Raw genomic sequence first — 16,321 nt, 5'->3', positions numbered from 1 at the left:
CTAAACACAATAAAATTTCAAAGCTCTTAATGTTTTTCCCTATACAAAAATCTTCACATCAAACTCACAAAAGAAAACACAAAAAAATGCACATGTTACTTTGCCTTCCTTTGTGGACTAATACAAATGGGATGAAAGCTAACAGGGCAAAGTGAACAGTCAGAGACTAACAGGAATCTCTGCTTCAAACCAAAACTTCATCATCTGGAAACAGGAGAGAAGCATCTGCATATACAGATGATTACAGGATAACTGTGAGCCACCAACGTCACTGGTTGTAAAAGAAGTAATTGATCCTTGGGTGTATCAGGCAAAATACCACAAAAAAAGATAGGAAACATTCATGCTGCTGTAGAAAGCATGTTTGAAACCTGAGCTGGAACAGCATGTAACACAGATTGGAAAAGACAAAAACAAACAGAAGTGTATACCTAAGCAGCTCTGCTAATCAGAGAACATGGCTTGGAAGCAGAGTGTAGTACATCCAGATTTATTCAGCCCAGCAAAACAAAAACTGAGAGGAGGATATGACTGTTGTCTTAAAAAACATGAAGAGTTTAACACACAAGAAGAGAGGAAATCTAAACTCAAGGATGATGCTGGCACAAAAATAAATGAGTTGTGCATGAATTTAGATGAGAAACGAAGAGAAGGTTCTGAGGGATTTTGTGGTTCTGGCTGCCTAGAGCAGAAGGGCTGACTATAATGGCAGAGTTGGTCACTTACAGTACATATTTCAACTTAAAAAACAAACAATTCCCCACTCAAAAAGTTTTAGAGGGCTTGTACCTATGAACTTGCAGTTAGCTTTTCCTGTGTGGTGAGGAAGGATGACCAGACTGTTAGCCTGAGAACTCTGGAAACCTCAGCATCCAGTCTTTTCCCCATGCACTTGGTTTTAGGACAATACACTGAAATTCCAACTTACCTCTACTGTCATTTCTTGCTAGTTTACTGGGATAACTTCTGTTCATGGGTACATATGGCTCTGGAGGTGGCAAATCAGATATCGGATGAAAAGAAAATCTGCTTTCCCATTCATCTGAAAAAAATCCCATGCAATTTACTCATTAGTTTTCTGACATAGCTTAGGAAAGTCAATTGACACTGACATCATGTTTAATGCATGTTTTAAATTGCAAAATGCTTACACAGCTGCATACTGAACCAGCATTCTCTTAGGAAGTCAGGGAAGATGATGCTTTAGGTTAATTTGGGAATGAAAATTTCTATCAAACTGATCATTTTGCCAGTTTAATGCAAAATTATAGATCAGGAAAGCAGCCATAATTCCACTAAAATAAGTCTTACTCTCCCTTCCATGTATAACAGATCTGCTTTTTTAACACACACACACATATATGTGCTACCAGAACTGCCTTGTTTCACCTACTTCAAAACAGTATTTTGCTCCTGGTATAGAATTTACCAATATTCAAGTATCATTGATATACCAAGCTCAAAAGCATAATTAAAAGCACACTCCTATAAGCACTGTTTCTTCTCTCTTAATATTTATACTGGAAGAAGAAAAATACCCATTATGGTAAAATTTATGACAGAGAATCCCGTATATAACTAATGTCAGAAATGGAAAAACATATCACTTGAAGCTGTATCTCTTTAGACTACAGGGGCCCTTTTGCTGTACTTACTGAGTCTATAGAATTTTAAGTAAAGCAAGCATACTAGTTTCCTCATTGAAATAATAGGAAATGTTCCAAGAGCTCTGTTCTACACCTGATTTTGAAAGCCTAAAGAAGAAAGTATGGGCTAATTTAAACTTTGTAATTTCTTTACTTGCTTGCTTCAGGACTTTGCAACCATAACTTTATTGAGATATTGCTGTATTTTACTGCATAATGTAATGAACAGCTGAGTAAGTTCCACCTGGCATTTGTACATGTGGTTATTTGCTGGATCCAGTTTTTCTATGTTTACTTCCAATGGCTGCAATCAGAAACCAGTGTGTAAAGAAGCTCCATGTTCTGAACCCTGCAAATGACTTGTGTAGGAAGAAATATGCCTGTGATCCTTCTGCCTTACCTGATGTGTGAAGATGTTTTAAAAGCATGAGTTATAGTTTCATTTTCTGTTTGCTTTTTTCTAACCTTATAAATGTCAGGAATACCAATTTTGGCCTCACATAATTAACTGAAGGATTTATCTGTTCTATGCAAATAGAAAACAATTAAAAAGAAAAGCATGACGAATCTTTAAAACACAGCAATTTTGGACCTCATCTTTTTAATAAACACTAGCAGAAATAGATACTTGACATTTTCAGCAATGTTCTGACAATCTCTTCCCTCATCTGTTTTTCAGCTTTTGAGTCATCTAACTTGTTCCGACTTCCGAAGTGTCAGTGTATCTGTGGTTTGAATGCACATTAGAGCTGAAACAATTCCCTTCCTTTTTTCAGGGAAAAGGGTTTGAAAAAATTTTTCAAAGGGTTATTTTGGAAACTGTATTGATGACTTTGCAATTCTGCTCTATGTATGGCATATTTATTCTGTTCTTACTTGCCAGGGTTAACTGAGACCCAAGCGACACTTCTGTTGGTCAGAAATCAAAGGCTGCCGCTAGAAACAAAGTCTGTATCCCAAACCTCTTTTGAGGTATTAGGGCCAAAAGCCCCTACACCTTCTCTGTGGAGGGCAGAGAGCTGGGAGGATGGCTCACCGTCACCTGGATCCTGGAAGCCGTTTCTGACAGCTGCCGAAGGCGGCGGTGGCGGCGGCGGCGCTGCCGAGCCGGGCCGGTCGGGGGGCAGCGGAGGCCGCGGCCCGGCCCGAGCGCTGTCCAGCCCTGCTCGGGACGGCAGCTGCGGAGTGCTGGGCAGAGCCCTCGAGGTGCTTCCGTTCCTGCTGATGGGAGGAGGCGGTGGCAGCGGGCCTAGAGCAAGGCAAGAAGCAAACACACAGATGCTGTTAACACCAGGGGTTACTCTGCCAGTGGAAAGCCCCTGCTGGCATCCCAAGGCCTCCCGCTAACAAAAAGGGCTGCTTCAGGACCCTTGGCCCCAAGGGGTAATGGCTCTCAGCGCCCACTTCCCTGCTCTCCAGGGCTCTCGAGGGATTTAGTGTTGATTTGCAGAGTACAGCTCAGAGGAGCAGGTGTATCTAAACATAAACACACTGCAGTGTCCATGCTCCTATTCTCCTCAGCTACATAAGCCTCTGTAAAGGTCCTGGTCACTTCTTTTAAATCACTCTAAATTAACAGTGGCCACGATAAGCAGAAGTCACAGCTGGAATTCGGGTTGCTGTGGAGGTCCAAACTATAACACATTTCCTTTTTATGGACCACTGCAAGGCAAGAGGACATGCAGCAGAAGACACCTGCTACCCTCCGAGGCTCTCTGTCCATAGGGGTGGTTCCCTCTGGGTGTGTGGTGCCCACAGGGGAGCTCTGCCCGGGAGTGGCCGCGTGAAGCAGCAGCTCATCAGCTCACTCATTTACAAACAAATGAGCTGCATGACAGGTTTTTCAGTAGTTGGAGCATATCTGTCTCCCTGTAAGCTGGAAACAGACCTCACACATAGACTGGCATTTCCAGTGTTTGTGTATCTGTAACTGACACAGACCTGACAGGTCAAATACGAAGGCACAGCCTAAGCAACACAGACCCAGGGCTGCCCTGAGGGCAGGGGAAGGATGCTTCTACAAGACAAGTAAATAAAGACAGGAAAGCTGCTTCTGCCAGGGAGACAAGTGCCCGTGGTTAGGACACAAGAAGGTGAAGCAGAGGGTGTGGAGTGTTACGCATGTTCAAAAGTCTCACTAGCTCTGTTTGGTGCAGTTGGGCAATTGACAATTATGTTAATTTTCAATAAATGCTTCCCTGTCTTGATGAAATCTATCTACAGACATGCACTTTGAAAAAGAGAGCATGTTGTGTCTCCAGCAAAAAGCATTGAAAAATTTCAAGAAACGTGCTATACTTTGTGTATTTTTTCTCCCCTTATTTTACAAATTATTGAAGTTTGCCTTCAGGGAATGGTTTCAAAGAACGAGAAGCATTCAACAACTTTCAGAATAGTTTTGCTTGCTCTCTCTAAACCTAGCTAAACTCCACTGTCTATACTGAACTACTGCAGAATAGTGCATTCATGTTTAGAATGTACTGCTACAACTTCCTTCTACTTACTGAGCTGGAATTGAGCCAGAAGAAAGTTAGTGCAGGTTTGCTAAAACCATCTGCCAAAGAAAAGGGTCAAGTAGGAAAGCACTGGTGGCAGCCAAGGCCACCACAGAACAAACTCTTGGAAGTGACTGAATAATTGCAGACACTCTCTGCAACTTTGATCCATCAATTTGGTCAATTGTAATAGGATTTCTTTGATTTATCTACTGCAGGCTGCACTAGCATTGTGCCATCCTCTAGGCTGGCAACCAGCTCCACAAAGCACAGTTACAGGGCCACTATTTTCTGTACAGCTGCTGTAAGTGTTGGAGCTCCAGACTGGTTCAAGGAGCTGGAAAGCAACACAGCTGTCTGTAAGAGGTCCCCACAGACCTGACATTCATTTCTATTGTCTAGGACTGGGCAGGCTAGAGATGATTTCTGAGTTTATTCCAAAGGATGAAATGAAAGGCAACTCTATGGAGTTTCCCAGCAGTATCTTCTGTGTAATGCTTTTCTCCACCTGTTATAGGGCTTGATTGTGCCTAAATTCTCTCATCTCAAGGGACAACTATCAGGTATCAGAGAGCTGAGTTATGATGTGAAATTCTTAAAAGTTATGAACAACAGTTGTCACAGAGGACAATGTACATTATGAAATTGGTCAAAGGAGACGATTCTACTCTTAGTCTAATTTGATATCTACATACGGTAAGTAATAACACTTAGTCACGCTGTAACAAGTGCTCTTACATTTAACAACTCTTGGCCAGGTCTTTTATTAAAGCTATTGTATTTGACTGTGCTTGTGTCTCTGAACACGTAGAGGTCAGGTTCTACAAACCTCCACTCGCGAGAACGCGACCATTAACTCACACTGGTTGACTCAGGAAGTCAGATGCTGTCACTTTACCAGAAGGTGCTTTGCATCAAAGAAGGTAATGGGGAAATCCCTTTGCAACCCTCGTCAATTACAGTGACTATAATGAAAGTTACCAAGATCTATAAAAGCACACGTGAGAACACTGGTGATGTACTTTGACTTTCCATAAGCCACCTTGACGCCCACAAACCCTCGCTTCCAATCACAGAATTCCTAATGCCTAACAGGGATGTCATCCTGGGATGTGTTTGTTCTGCATGTGAAACTGGCTCGGGCATGGCCAACGAGCGCCCTCTCCCCGTGCCCGCTCCCTACCTGAGCGGCCGGGCGGCTCTCTGACGGGCGGCGGCGGTCTCTCTCCGGGCGGCGGGGGCAGCGGTCCGGAGCGGCCCCCGCCGGGCGCCGGGCACGACCCCAGCGAGATGTTCCTCTGCGGCAGCCGCGGCATCTCGTCGCCGCCGGCGGGGGCGGGCGGCACGGGGGGCGGCCCCGGCCTGCTGGGGGGCAGCGGGGGCGCCGGGGCGCCGAGGGCGGGCCGGGGGGCGGAGGGCACGGGCGGTTTGCTGTTCTGCGGCGGCGGCGGCGGCAGAGACGCCTCCCGGGCGGCGGGCGGCCGGTGCCCGGCGGGGGGCGGCGGCGGGGGCGGCGGTTTGTCCTCGGCCGGCCGGCCCGGGGTGGGCGGCAGCGGCGGCCGGCCCGAGAAGGGGGACGCGGCGCCGGGGCCCGGCTGCCGGAGGGGCGCGGCCGACCCCGTGGCCCGGCTGCCCGGGAAGGGCGGGGGCGAGGGCCCCAGGCTGGGCTGCCGGCTCACCCCCGGCACCGGCGGCGAGCCCCGGTTGTGCAGGCTGGAGGCGATGGGCCGGGGCGTGCTGGGCACCGGCGGCGGCGCCGCCTCGGGCTTCGAGCCGGCGTCGGGCCTCGGCGGCGGCACGCGGCTCCTCTGCGGGTCCGGGGCGGCGGTGCGCGGCCCCGAGGGCGGCCCCGGGAAGCGCGGCGGGCCGCTCGGCGGGGAGAAGGGCTTGGCGGCGGCGGAGCGGCCTCCGGGCGGCAGGACGGGCGGCCGGCCTCCCCCGGCGTCTGCGGACACAGGACAGGGAGCATCAGCGCCGTCGCACCGGGGCCGCGGTTCCCGTGGGTCTGCGAGCGGCCAGGGCGCAGCCTGGCACGGGGCACCCCTGCCCCGAGGCTCAGCCCCAACGCCGCTGCCATTGGGAAACCACTCCAGGGTACCAGTTGACATCCTGATACTGCTTATGAGGCACGAGTTAAGTGGCCACAAAGTAACACAAGTGATGCAGCCATCAAACACCAACCAGTAAAACAGTAAGGGAAGAAATGGTGAGGAAAAAGTACCGAACAGCATCAACCTGAGAGCAAAGAAATCTTAGCTTTTAAATTACATTTAACAACAAAAGGTCATCAAAAAGCTCTTTTCAGCCCTTTCTAGTAGCTGTGATCTAAAGAGGTAGAGTTGTGCACGTCAGGAAGAAGGCAGCCAGCCCTGCAGTTCACAAGTACTGTTCTGCGATGCCAGGAACTTTTGTATTAACACAAGTTCCCAAAAATAAACTGTGACACAATAGAAAATACCAGCTCTGAGAGACTCTTTTGTACACATGTGCTGGAAAATTATGTTAGGCTATAAAATACGTAATATTTGTAACACTCTACAATCCCCATAGCATAGTCCTTCTTCAACAAGTATGAAGTCCTATGTCCTTGAACTTAAAGAACTCAGTGACCCCAGATGTCCTCGTTTAAAGAGGCATGAGGCTTGGGGCAACTGTTTTGTCAGCCAGAAGCACACTCCAGACAAGCCTCCATCTGCAGTGTGTGCACCAGCCAGCTGGGATGCCTCATGCACTCCCTAAGCAGCAAATCACGCTGTTGTGGAGCTGACACAAGTACTTTCCATTCGGAAAGTAGATCCTTTTTCCTGGTGCACAAGAAAGAATTAGGCTGGATCCTCCCTGTTCCCCTCTTGTCCTGCACACCCAACAGCTAAGGCAGGATGTAATTTGCCTGACTGTACTTTGCAGGTAGCCATTTAACACTACCAAGATCTTTAGCTTTCACCAATAATGAGGAGGATGGGTGGAAAGGGAGTCTCACTTCTCCCTCATAAAACCGAATAGTAAGAATAAAACAAGATTCAAGCTGAAAATTACATTTCCTAAGAGCCTATGATATTTGATGGCTTCCTCAATCCCAGCAGGTAATTTATTGCAGTGCTATGAAGGTTTTAAGCAATGCCATTTTTTCACACTGGAAATTCAAGGTCTTTCTTACCAGCATCTCGATTTGCAGTACATCTGAGCTTTGGCATTCCTGCTTGAAAAAGGCCTCCAAGGCCAGGTGGTCCACCACCACCGAAGCCACCACCACTGCCACCACCAAAACCCCCGCCGCTGCCGCCTCCTCCAAAGCCACCGCCGCCACCTCCACCAGATCCTTTGGGTTCTGTTGGGAAAAGAGATCCCCCGTATTAGTGAAGCAGGACTGATCCTGCCAAGTCACCTCTTCCATTAGAGTAATGCTTGTAGCTGGGGAAAAAATGGAAGAACTTTCAAATCCACAAGGTTTGGATCATCACAGCTACCATCATCATCACCACCACTGCACTGTGGAGGAGCTGGTGCAATAACCATAATAACCATAGCCTCTGTGTTTTATCATGCCATCACTACTTTAGTCTGCTCTAGACTAGAGAGCACAGCAAATTGCTCAGAGAATTTGGAACTGAGCATGGAGGGGACCTCTGAGAACATAATATAATCTTTGTTAGCACCTTAGTTGCTTCTTCCTGTTTCTTTGTACTTTTGCTCTCTTATCCTTCCCCTCCACTTCTCCATAAGCAGAGACAGAGCAATCTCATGGGAAAAAGGGAAGGAAGGAAGAAGGCACAAGATCCCTCCTCCTGAAGGTGTCTCTGGGAATCACTGCTGGGAATGCACAGAATTCTCTCATTATTGATGATATTGCAACATATCTACTTATTTAAACAAAGCGTAGTAGCAAAGGTGATGCCGTTTCTGTAGGTTCAGAAGTGCAGTGACTGGATCATTAGCTGTAAATGCTTCCAATAGGCAGGAATTATTTTATCAGCCCTCTCCCTTTTCTCTCCCATTGCTCTCTAATGTCAATATTTCTGCTGTGACAACTGAGTTGCCAAAAGTGAAATGAAAGTGTTTCCACAACTACAATACATGGAAGAACCTTATTCAGAGCATCACTGCAAAATCAGCAGGTGCACAGGTTGGAATATCTGTGGAAATCAGCTCTCAGATGCTGGGCCAAAAAGGCTAAGATCACTTGCTTAATTTCTTTGAATCCCGATTTCCACAAGTTGGGGTGGGTAAAATTTTCACTGACTTTGAAGTAATTAAAACTTGTGGATGAAAAGCCCTTGTAAAAATTTTCCCAAGAAAAAAGGAAGAGTGTATCCATGGGGGAATGTTTCACACTGTCCTTCTCATTCTTAAGCATGTCAGCTCAGTTCGGCTCTGACTCAGATAGGGTGTGAACCTCTGGAGAAATGCTGCTACCATGGTTTAGTCTTTCATCATGATTTGTTAATTCATGTAAATAAGATAATAGGCTGCATCATTTTTCTCTTACTGTTTACCCCCTCCTTTAATCCCCTCCAGCTCGTAATAGCTAGAACACGTAACTTCACATTCAGAGATAATCTTTAAAAATTGTAGCTGGCTGATTGCAGAACTGTATCTAAGTTTTTAAAAATTATTTTTATTTGGTCACACTCCTCTGGGCATTTCCTTCTTTTGTCATCATGTTCCTATCACAGTCCAGCCTTTAATTGCATGGCCAAACCTAGACTGAGGTGTATCACATTTGCTAATCAGTCTGTAGAAGTGTCTTTTCCCCTTTGGAAAAGAATGCTGTTCCTCTGTCAGCACAGGCCTGTGTTCCTCACTCTTCTCTTGTTTCTGTTCTGCCTTCCCAATCCTTTTGCCACACAGGCTTCTCCAGCCTCCTCTTGGCACCTGCCAAGATGTGCTGTGAGACACAGCAGCAGCACAGCTGGATAGAGACCTTATTTCCATTCAGGTAAGTGGAGTCACTGCCTTGTGCAGTACTGCTGGGCTATCTACAAAGATAACAGCCCTGAGTCACTCCAGGAGTGGCAAAACTGCATGCAGCAGTGACACACAGGTAGAGCTGTGGCTTCTGGCTCGGGTTTTGTTCTAAGTGGTACTGGAGCCAATGGTGTCATGCCAGGCATGCATTTATTCTTATATTGTTTATGCAAAAGTAGAGTCTGAAATTCCACTTCATTCTCTGTCCTCTCCTCAGTCCTTATGGGGTTTTGTTTGCCTGATCTGCTGCACGTCCTCAGAAGAACTCCTGGTAGGACTTGCATATTTTTCTGATATAAGCAAACAGGAAAATAAATCACTTTTTGAGAATCAGCAAACAAATTAGCATTCACATTTCATAAGCAGTACTTGATTTCTCAGCTGACTGTTCATTCATGATGAATAGAATTTATTTTTATGCATGCCAATTTCTGGCACTTTCTTTTATCTACTCTCATGGCAATTCATCTGATGATACATAAAATAATTTTCTGCTTTCAGATCTGTAGAACCATTCATGCCCACAGAAATTCCAACATGTAGAGTCATACTTACTGTCTAGAATTGGAGCACTTCTGTCATTAGTAACAGTCTTCTTGAGCTTTTTTCCTTTGGTAATATCAGATAATAGAGCATTTCTCCCTGCCTGTTCTGACTTGCTTAGGGATGGCTTTTCAGTATTTGCCTGCAAAATAAAAAATAAAAATGAGGAGGCAAAATGCACCACAACTTCTAGATACAAATTTCTGATTAAATATGGTAGTTACTTGAGACTTCAGTGGCTGTTTTAACAGCATTGGAGTGGGTAGATAGCATGCCATGTCTACTTTTGTCAATGATATCAAAGGTAGCTGGCCTTGTTACCAACTCCAAGTCCCCAACACTACTGCTATTCTAATGCACATTATTCATTAGAAACAGAACACTTCTGTATGAATTTACCTTTTCTGAACTCATTATTTAGAATCTCTCATTTTTTCAAGCCAAGGCTTATCTGTGCCATGTTGGAGATGGAACAAGAATAGACTACACACATAACTTGATTATACAAGAAGGTGGACATTCTTCAAAGTTGTTGTGAAACACAATTGCTGGATAAATCAGAGCAAAGATGGACCTTTGTCTACTATTTTAGCTTAGATAGAAACACCTAAAAATGGCAATTACCATGTCAATAATATTGACCTCTTCATATAGACCAAATAAAGCCTTTGGACATATGAGATTTGTCTCAACAGTCCTCTCTTTTCACTTTATGTTCTGGTGACACAGTTTTTCAAGAAAGAACAAAAAAACTCCAAACAATACACTTATATGCACATATATATGGCTCCTTCTTCTAGGAAACAATTCCTGAAACATTTTCTAATTTATCAGAGCAGTGTTATGGAGATTTCTTGAAAGGAGGGGAGAGTTGTCATGGAGGGACCAAGTAGAGTCTGTATCTTGCTTGAGGTGGAAAATGAAAGAAAGACTTTTGATTGACAGCCCATTCTCTGTAATCAGCTAGGGTTTTGCTCTGAAAATGTCTAGGTACTTGAAAATGGCATTTCAAGAAGCCTTCTTTCTTATCAGTGAGGTGACTGACTGTTGGGAGGGCAAGCACAGCACAAGCTCTATCCCAGTTTAAGCCAGGCCTGATGTAGTTTCACTTACCACGTTGTGCCAGATCCTGTGCTCTGATAGCACAGGCTGGCTGAGGGAGCTGTGCTGGCTAAGAGCTATCCTTACCAAATTTAAACAATAGGATTTATTTTTTTCAGGCTCAAGTCACAGAAATACTGGAGTAGAACAAGGGAGAAGGTGGGAGTACAGGTTTGGAGAAAGGCAAGACTGCAAGTCCCATTTAGACAAGCTGTCGTCTCTCCACCAGATCAGCCACTAGTGTGGGAAGAATAAAAGGATGGAGAGTTGGAGCGGATTGTGACATCCACATGAGAACTGGAAGGCAGTCGAAGTGATGGTCGTTCTCGCAGGACCAACGATCAACCATAAACAATATGTTGGACAGCTTTCCCCAAATATCATGGATACCCTCATCCACATCTCAGTATCTCTGGACATCCTATTCCAAGTGACAAGCAGCAGCAGAGAACAGTGCATATGTTTACCTCCTGTAAAACTTACCAAGGCCAGTGTTGGGGGTGGAGGGGGAGCTGGAGGGGGAGGCACAGGCATGGTGGAAGGCTGAGCTCTGTCTGCTCTTGCTAAGAAACCTGCACAGCAAAACACAAACACACAAAGTCCAGAGATTAATACATCTTAATAAATAAATTTCTACCCAGCTAGAAAACATCCTTGCAGCTAACAGGTTTATATCCTACATTTTTGAAACCTAAATAATCAGCAAAAAGCACTTTATATTTAATTGCATGGAAACCAGACACATCTTTAAACAGGGGCTCCCTACATGATCCCCACTGCCACAGAAACCCATAGATATACATTCAGTTTTGAACACTTACACAATCCATGCATTGCTATGGCAGTGCACAAAATGCAGTAACCAACAATCTTGTTCCCATGGAAGTGCTTCAGGATAGCTCCAAAGCTATACCATCAGCCCTTACTTGAAGAAGGCATCATACTTTAGGATCATACTCAGACAGAGATGCCAACTTGTTAAATCCCTTTAGTTGCTAAAAGATTCCTGCACCTCCACTGTTATGGGTAGGGTGGAACAGCAGAGCTCTGGAATGGACTCATGCTTCGTCCTCTCTCCCTGCTTGCTCTGAAGATCCCAAGCTCCATCATGATGTCTGAATGCACCTTCCTCCTCCTCAGAAGCAGCATACACAGACACATTCCAGAACTCCCCCTGAGGAGGAAGGGCAAGCAGGCAGCCTGGCCTCTCAGCTGCAGGCTGCTGCAGACAGAAAAGCCTGGCTGCTAAAGCTCAGCCTTTCACAAGCTTCCCTGCCAGGGACCACACTCCCACTTTTCCCCACCTCAAGCTGAACTTTCATCCTCAAGCAATCCTTGGAGGGTCACACCTGAGATCTAGAGATTTACTGCAACCAAATTATGGAACAACAACCAAAAAAAGCCCAAAGTGTCAGGGACTATATTTTCAAGTCACAAGGGCTTTGTGTGGCATTTTGGCACTCAGCTTGCTGGAACTGTGCCTATCAGGGGCTTTGGAGCACTTCTAATAGCGCTATGGCATTTCAGCATGTGCTTTACTCTTTTATCTGAGCTTTCACCCATGCTGGCCATTCACCTGAGCCACCTTTAGTAATAATGATTTATATAATGTTTGCATAAAACAGGTAAACACAGTGGGAATAGGAACAAGGGTAATTCTCCAGAAAATCCCAGGCTGATGGCTGAGGTCCCTAGGGCAGTTATTTATATGCATACACAGCTCTTACTTTTTAAAGCAACTTAAATGTTTTAGATGAGACCGAGGGGAAGTGTAATAGCACAGTATCTGTAAAATCACTATCATGCCAGGTACAGTACCCTCTGTAGTTAAAATGAACATTATGAAAATGTGCTGAATGAAACAAAATGGCATTTGCAGTGAGTCACCACCTACGAAGTCTGTAATGGCATCTGACATGATCCATGATATGCGTGTCAGAAAAAACTGTTTAGAAGTACAGATTAATCTCATCAGATGCTCATGCTTCAAAAGAATTAGAATACAGCTGTAACCCCCCCTTCCCTACCCCCTCTCCTCCCCACATTGCTGAGTAACCTTCCTCAGCAGAAATATTTTCTGAAATAAGACTTTAATGGATTTTGTGTAAAATCTTTGTGAAGGAAAGAGTCAGACGCATCACCCATAGCTCTGGCTGACCATCTAGAAAAGTCATGGAGTTCAAAGTGGTATGAGGCACTAGTGCCTGCAGGTTTTCTTCTCCCATACTGCAGAAACTGTTTCCAGTTATTGCAAAAGAGTGAGCAAAGCAGAGGGGAAGCTGGCGGATAGACAGGGTGAGTGGCAAAGAGGAAACTGAAGCTGAGCCTACACGGTGCTGTTCAAATGCACGCCTTCAGAGTCCTGCAAACAGAGCAGCCTGCTCTCATCAGTCCTCTGCTGCATTACTGAGCACCTTAACCCCCCTCAGAGAAACAACAGCTTCATATTCAGAGGATCCACTTGAATTTAGTTGTACTCCCATCTCCCAAATTTGTAGCTTTCAGCTGTTACATAAAAGCTGCACAAAGCCCTATCCTTTCCCAATCAGCATATTCTAAATGCAATATTTGAAATCTGAAACCTATTAAAAGCACCACGACTAATGCTGCTTTGTTCTTCAGCTTCCTGTTTAAAAAAATAGTCAACAGGAAAATTATTTCTTACCATAGACCACAACCATCCTGTTTCTTAACACAGTCTTTTCACAGCTGCAGTTGTCTCTAGCTTACCCATGAAGGGTATTTCACCAAGCCTTTAACTGCTTCATCGGATTAAAAAGAGAAATTCTTCTCTCTGCACTGCTTTGCTAGGAAGTCAAAGCAGTCTAGATAATGTACCATCAGTCTCTCTGGCACTCCATGTGTCACAGGAAAGTTTCTGGAGCAGGCAGAATACAGTTTGGTTTGATATCAGACTTTTAAATGAATCCTTTAAGGCAGCTAAGACCTGAATGCAGCAAGTGAGCCAGGTGGTCTGTGAAGCACTTCCTGTAAAATACCATAACTTGTCTGCCTCCCTGTCAGTTAGAGATTGTTTCCCTCTTGGGCTGCTCTGTTCTACTTTTTTCCCTTTTAACTGGATTGTTTTAGATCAGCTTCTTAAGGAATTGGTGGCATAAAGAGGAAGTAAAGTGATGCTTGAAGCCTGAGTTCTCTAAGGGGAAGCCACTACCCACAGACCCATGCAGCTTCTCCAAAACCCTTTCTGCACGTATGATTTGCAAGGAGGCAGTGGGGAGAAATGCACCAGGTGTTCCCTCCTTCTCTATCCCATCTTATGTGTTCCTGTACTCAACCACTGCACACCAGTTGGTATTTCTGGTACTGAAGGGCTCTCTCAACTGAACTGCCATCGAAATTAGGTGCACACTGGTGAGCTTGCATTTTGCTGCTGTTGAACAAGCCCTGTAGCCCTCAGAGACAGGCTGGAAAATAGCATTTTGGAAGCACAGGACAAGCTCCTGTAATAAACCAAACTATGGCAAAACTGGCCTGAAGTTTAACATGAGCATCCTGCAGGGTTGTTTACTCATGGGGCTCTAGAGCACACACTTCCTTTAGGAGCCACCAGAAAAGAGATCACATGGCGTGACTGAAAAACCTGTGTGCCCACACAAAAACCTATCATGCATACACTTACAGAGCCCATAAACAACCTAGATTGTCAAATTTAAGTTTAAAACCAAAGTAGCAATACTGCTTCACTCTTACTTTTGTCACTGACTCTGCTTCTGCTGATGAAAAAGAGATTTTTAGAAACTCAAGCTGAAACTTTGCAGGAAGAAACAGCACCTCTGTCTTTGAATCTCCAAAGAGATTCTGTTAAATTCTGTACAGTCTATTTCTCTGTCTGACTCACTATAAGCCTATACAAAAAATAACAATGGTCTGAAGAGATGCAGTGACCTGGTGGCTTGCTCTCACAGCCCAGGGCAGTGCTGGGAGTAGCCCTTGGGAGAAGAGTACCTCCTGGGCTGCAGAACCAGAACAGCTGAGTCAGCACAATGCTGAACTCCAGCTCTGCAGCTGCTTTGTTCATCACCAGTTCACAGGATGACTGTTTCTCACAGAGCATAGAGATGTGCTGAGATGTTAAGTGTAACTCTGCCATTGGAGGAAAGCTTTGGTTACTGTCCTACACTTCTGCAATGGACTCACACCATTATTTGCTTTTGGTCAGTGGGAAAGAATTGAATTTAAGAAAAGGCTATTATGTTAAATTGCTAACAACTGACCCTATAAAATACCTGAAATAGTAACCAATCCACCTAGTAATAAATTTTACCCACCAAATCTGTTAACAAGCAAGTTTCTTATAATGCTTGGTGCTGCAGGGTTGTTGAAAAGGAGCTGGTTCCAAAAGACCAAGGCTGAAGGCGTACTGGTACTTGAAAACCCAGGACACATATCCTAACATATTTTCTAGGCACCTACAAAATATGTCAGGCATTTTTAGTGTAAATGATCACATCTTTTAAGAAGCTATGTAGAAACGTCGTGTCTAGGTGAGTGTTGGTGGGTTGGCAGAAAGGATTGCAGTGACCGCAGCATCAGGCAGCGAGCCCCGAGCCCGAGGTCGGGACTGGCAGCAGGAGAGAAGGGCTCCCACAGGTGGCTGCCAGTGCCACTCCCCAGCAGGGCTGTGCCCGGCAGAGCAGGCACCCACCAGGCAACCCTCACACTGCCTGCCCTGGCCACAGCCTCCCTGCAGCCCTCCCGGCAGCGCACAGAGCCCACCTCTGCTGCCCCTGGAGAAAGCCGCCCGCAAATGAGATGCTCCAACAGTGCCCAAGTAAAGAATACTTGCATAAGAAAGCTCTGATTTCTGCAAACTACCAGGCACATGCAGCAGCCGCCACCAGGAAAGATATTAAAATGCAATATTATGCAATGCATCACGATAAAGACTCCTTTCATTTAAAAATCAAAATAGAGGAGAGAGGAAGTGCACATGGCATTCTGCAGAGAGCCCCTTGCTCTCCAGAGTGAGCCACAAAGAGCAATAGGCAAAAATGGCACGACACTGAACGCAGTGAAACACACATTTTGGGTGCTTCAGACTTAATTTGGTATTTCAGAAATCATTTCAGGAGCATTACAAATGCTAAAAAGAAACAAAAAGCAACATGAACCTTTATTGTGGGATAGACAGTGTGAACAACCACACTGCAAGTGCTTGGTTTGTATCAGGTCAGACATTTTGAGCTGCTTGAAGGCCCTCCCTCTTAAACATTGAGTCAGAGGCAGACAGACAAGCTCACTGTGGTTAATCATTTCCTGCATGATTAATTTCCAAGCAAAAAAAGAGGAAGGAACAAACAACTGTAGAAATAAAACAGAATGTATAAATTTAAGGGGAAAAATCTCTGAAGTTGCCAATTAAAATGCTGATTGCTCCCCTATGCAAAAGGACCCAACTTCCAAATCAGTGTTGATTTGATTCTTTCAAAATCCATTACTTTCTCCTAATGAAAGAAAGGAATTCTTTTTCTTTTAATATCTGAATTTGAGGAAATTGGGCTACACTACCAAATACTTTAGTAAGGTGGCTCTCAAAACAAAAAGGACAGC

At 45.1% G+C, this 16,321-nt stretch overlaps 1 protein-coding gene across 2 annotated transcripts in view; it reads right to left on the bottom strand.

The window, feature by feature from the left end:
* The window catches only part of WIPF1 (WAS/WASL interacting protein family member 1), a 55,922-nt gene that overhangs the window by 5,177 nt on the left and 34,424 nt on the right, over positions 1 to 16,321 (bottom strand). For both annotated transcript variants that reach the window (XM_054636751.2, XM_077181385.1), the window contains exons 3-8: positions 11,234 to 11,322; positions 9,662 to 9,791; positions 7,299 to 7,469; positions 5,325 to 6,086; positions 2,683 to 2,895; positions 929 to 1,042 (exon numbers count right to left, since the gene is read on the bottom strand). In XM_054636751.2, coding sequence (XP_054492726.2) covers positions 929 to 1,042; positions 2,683 to 2,895; positions 5,325 to 6,086; positions 7,299 to 7,469; positions 9,662 to 9,791; positions 11,234 to 11,284 — 1,441 coding nt within the window. In that variant the 5' untranslated portion in view covers positions 11,285 to 11,322. The remainder of the gene's footprint in view (positions 1 to 928; positions 1,043 to 2,682; positions 2,896 to 5,324; positions 6,087 to 7,298; positions 7,470 to 9,661; positions 9,792 to 11,233; positions 11,323 to 16,321) is intronic.

The sequence above is a fragment of the Agelaius phoeniceus genome, chromosome 7, assembly GCF_051311805.1.
Source record: "Agelaius phoeniceus isolate bAgePho1 chromosome 7, bAgePho1.hap1, whole genome shotgun sequence".
Taxonomy (NCBI): Eukaryota; Metazoa; Chordata; class Aves; order Passeriformes; family Icteridae; genus Agelaius; species Agelaius phoeniceus.
This window is presented reverse-complemented; position numbering and strand designations above follow the sequence as displayed.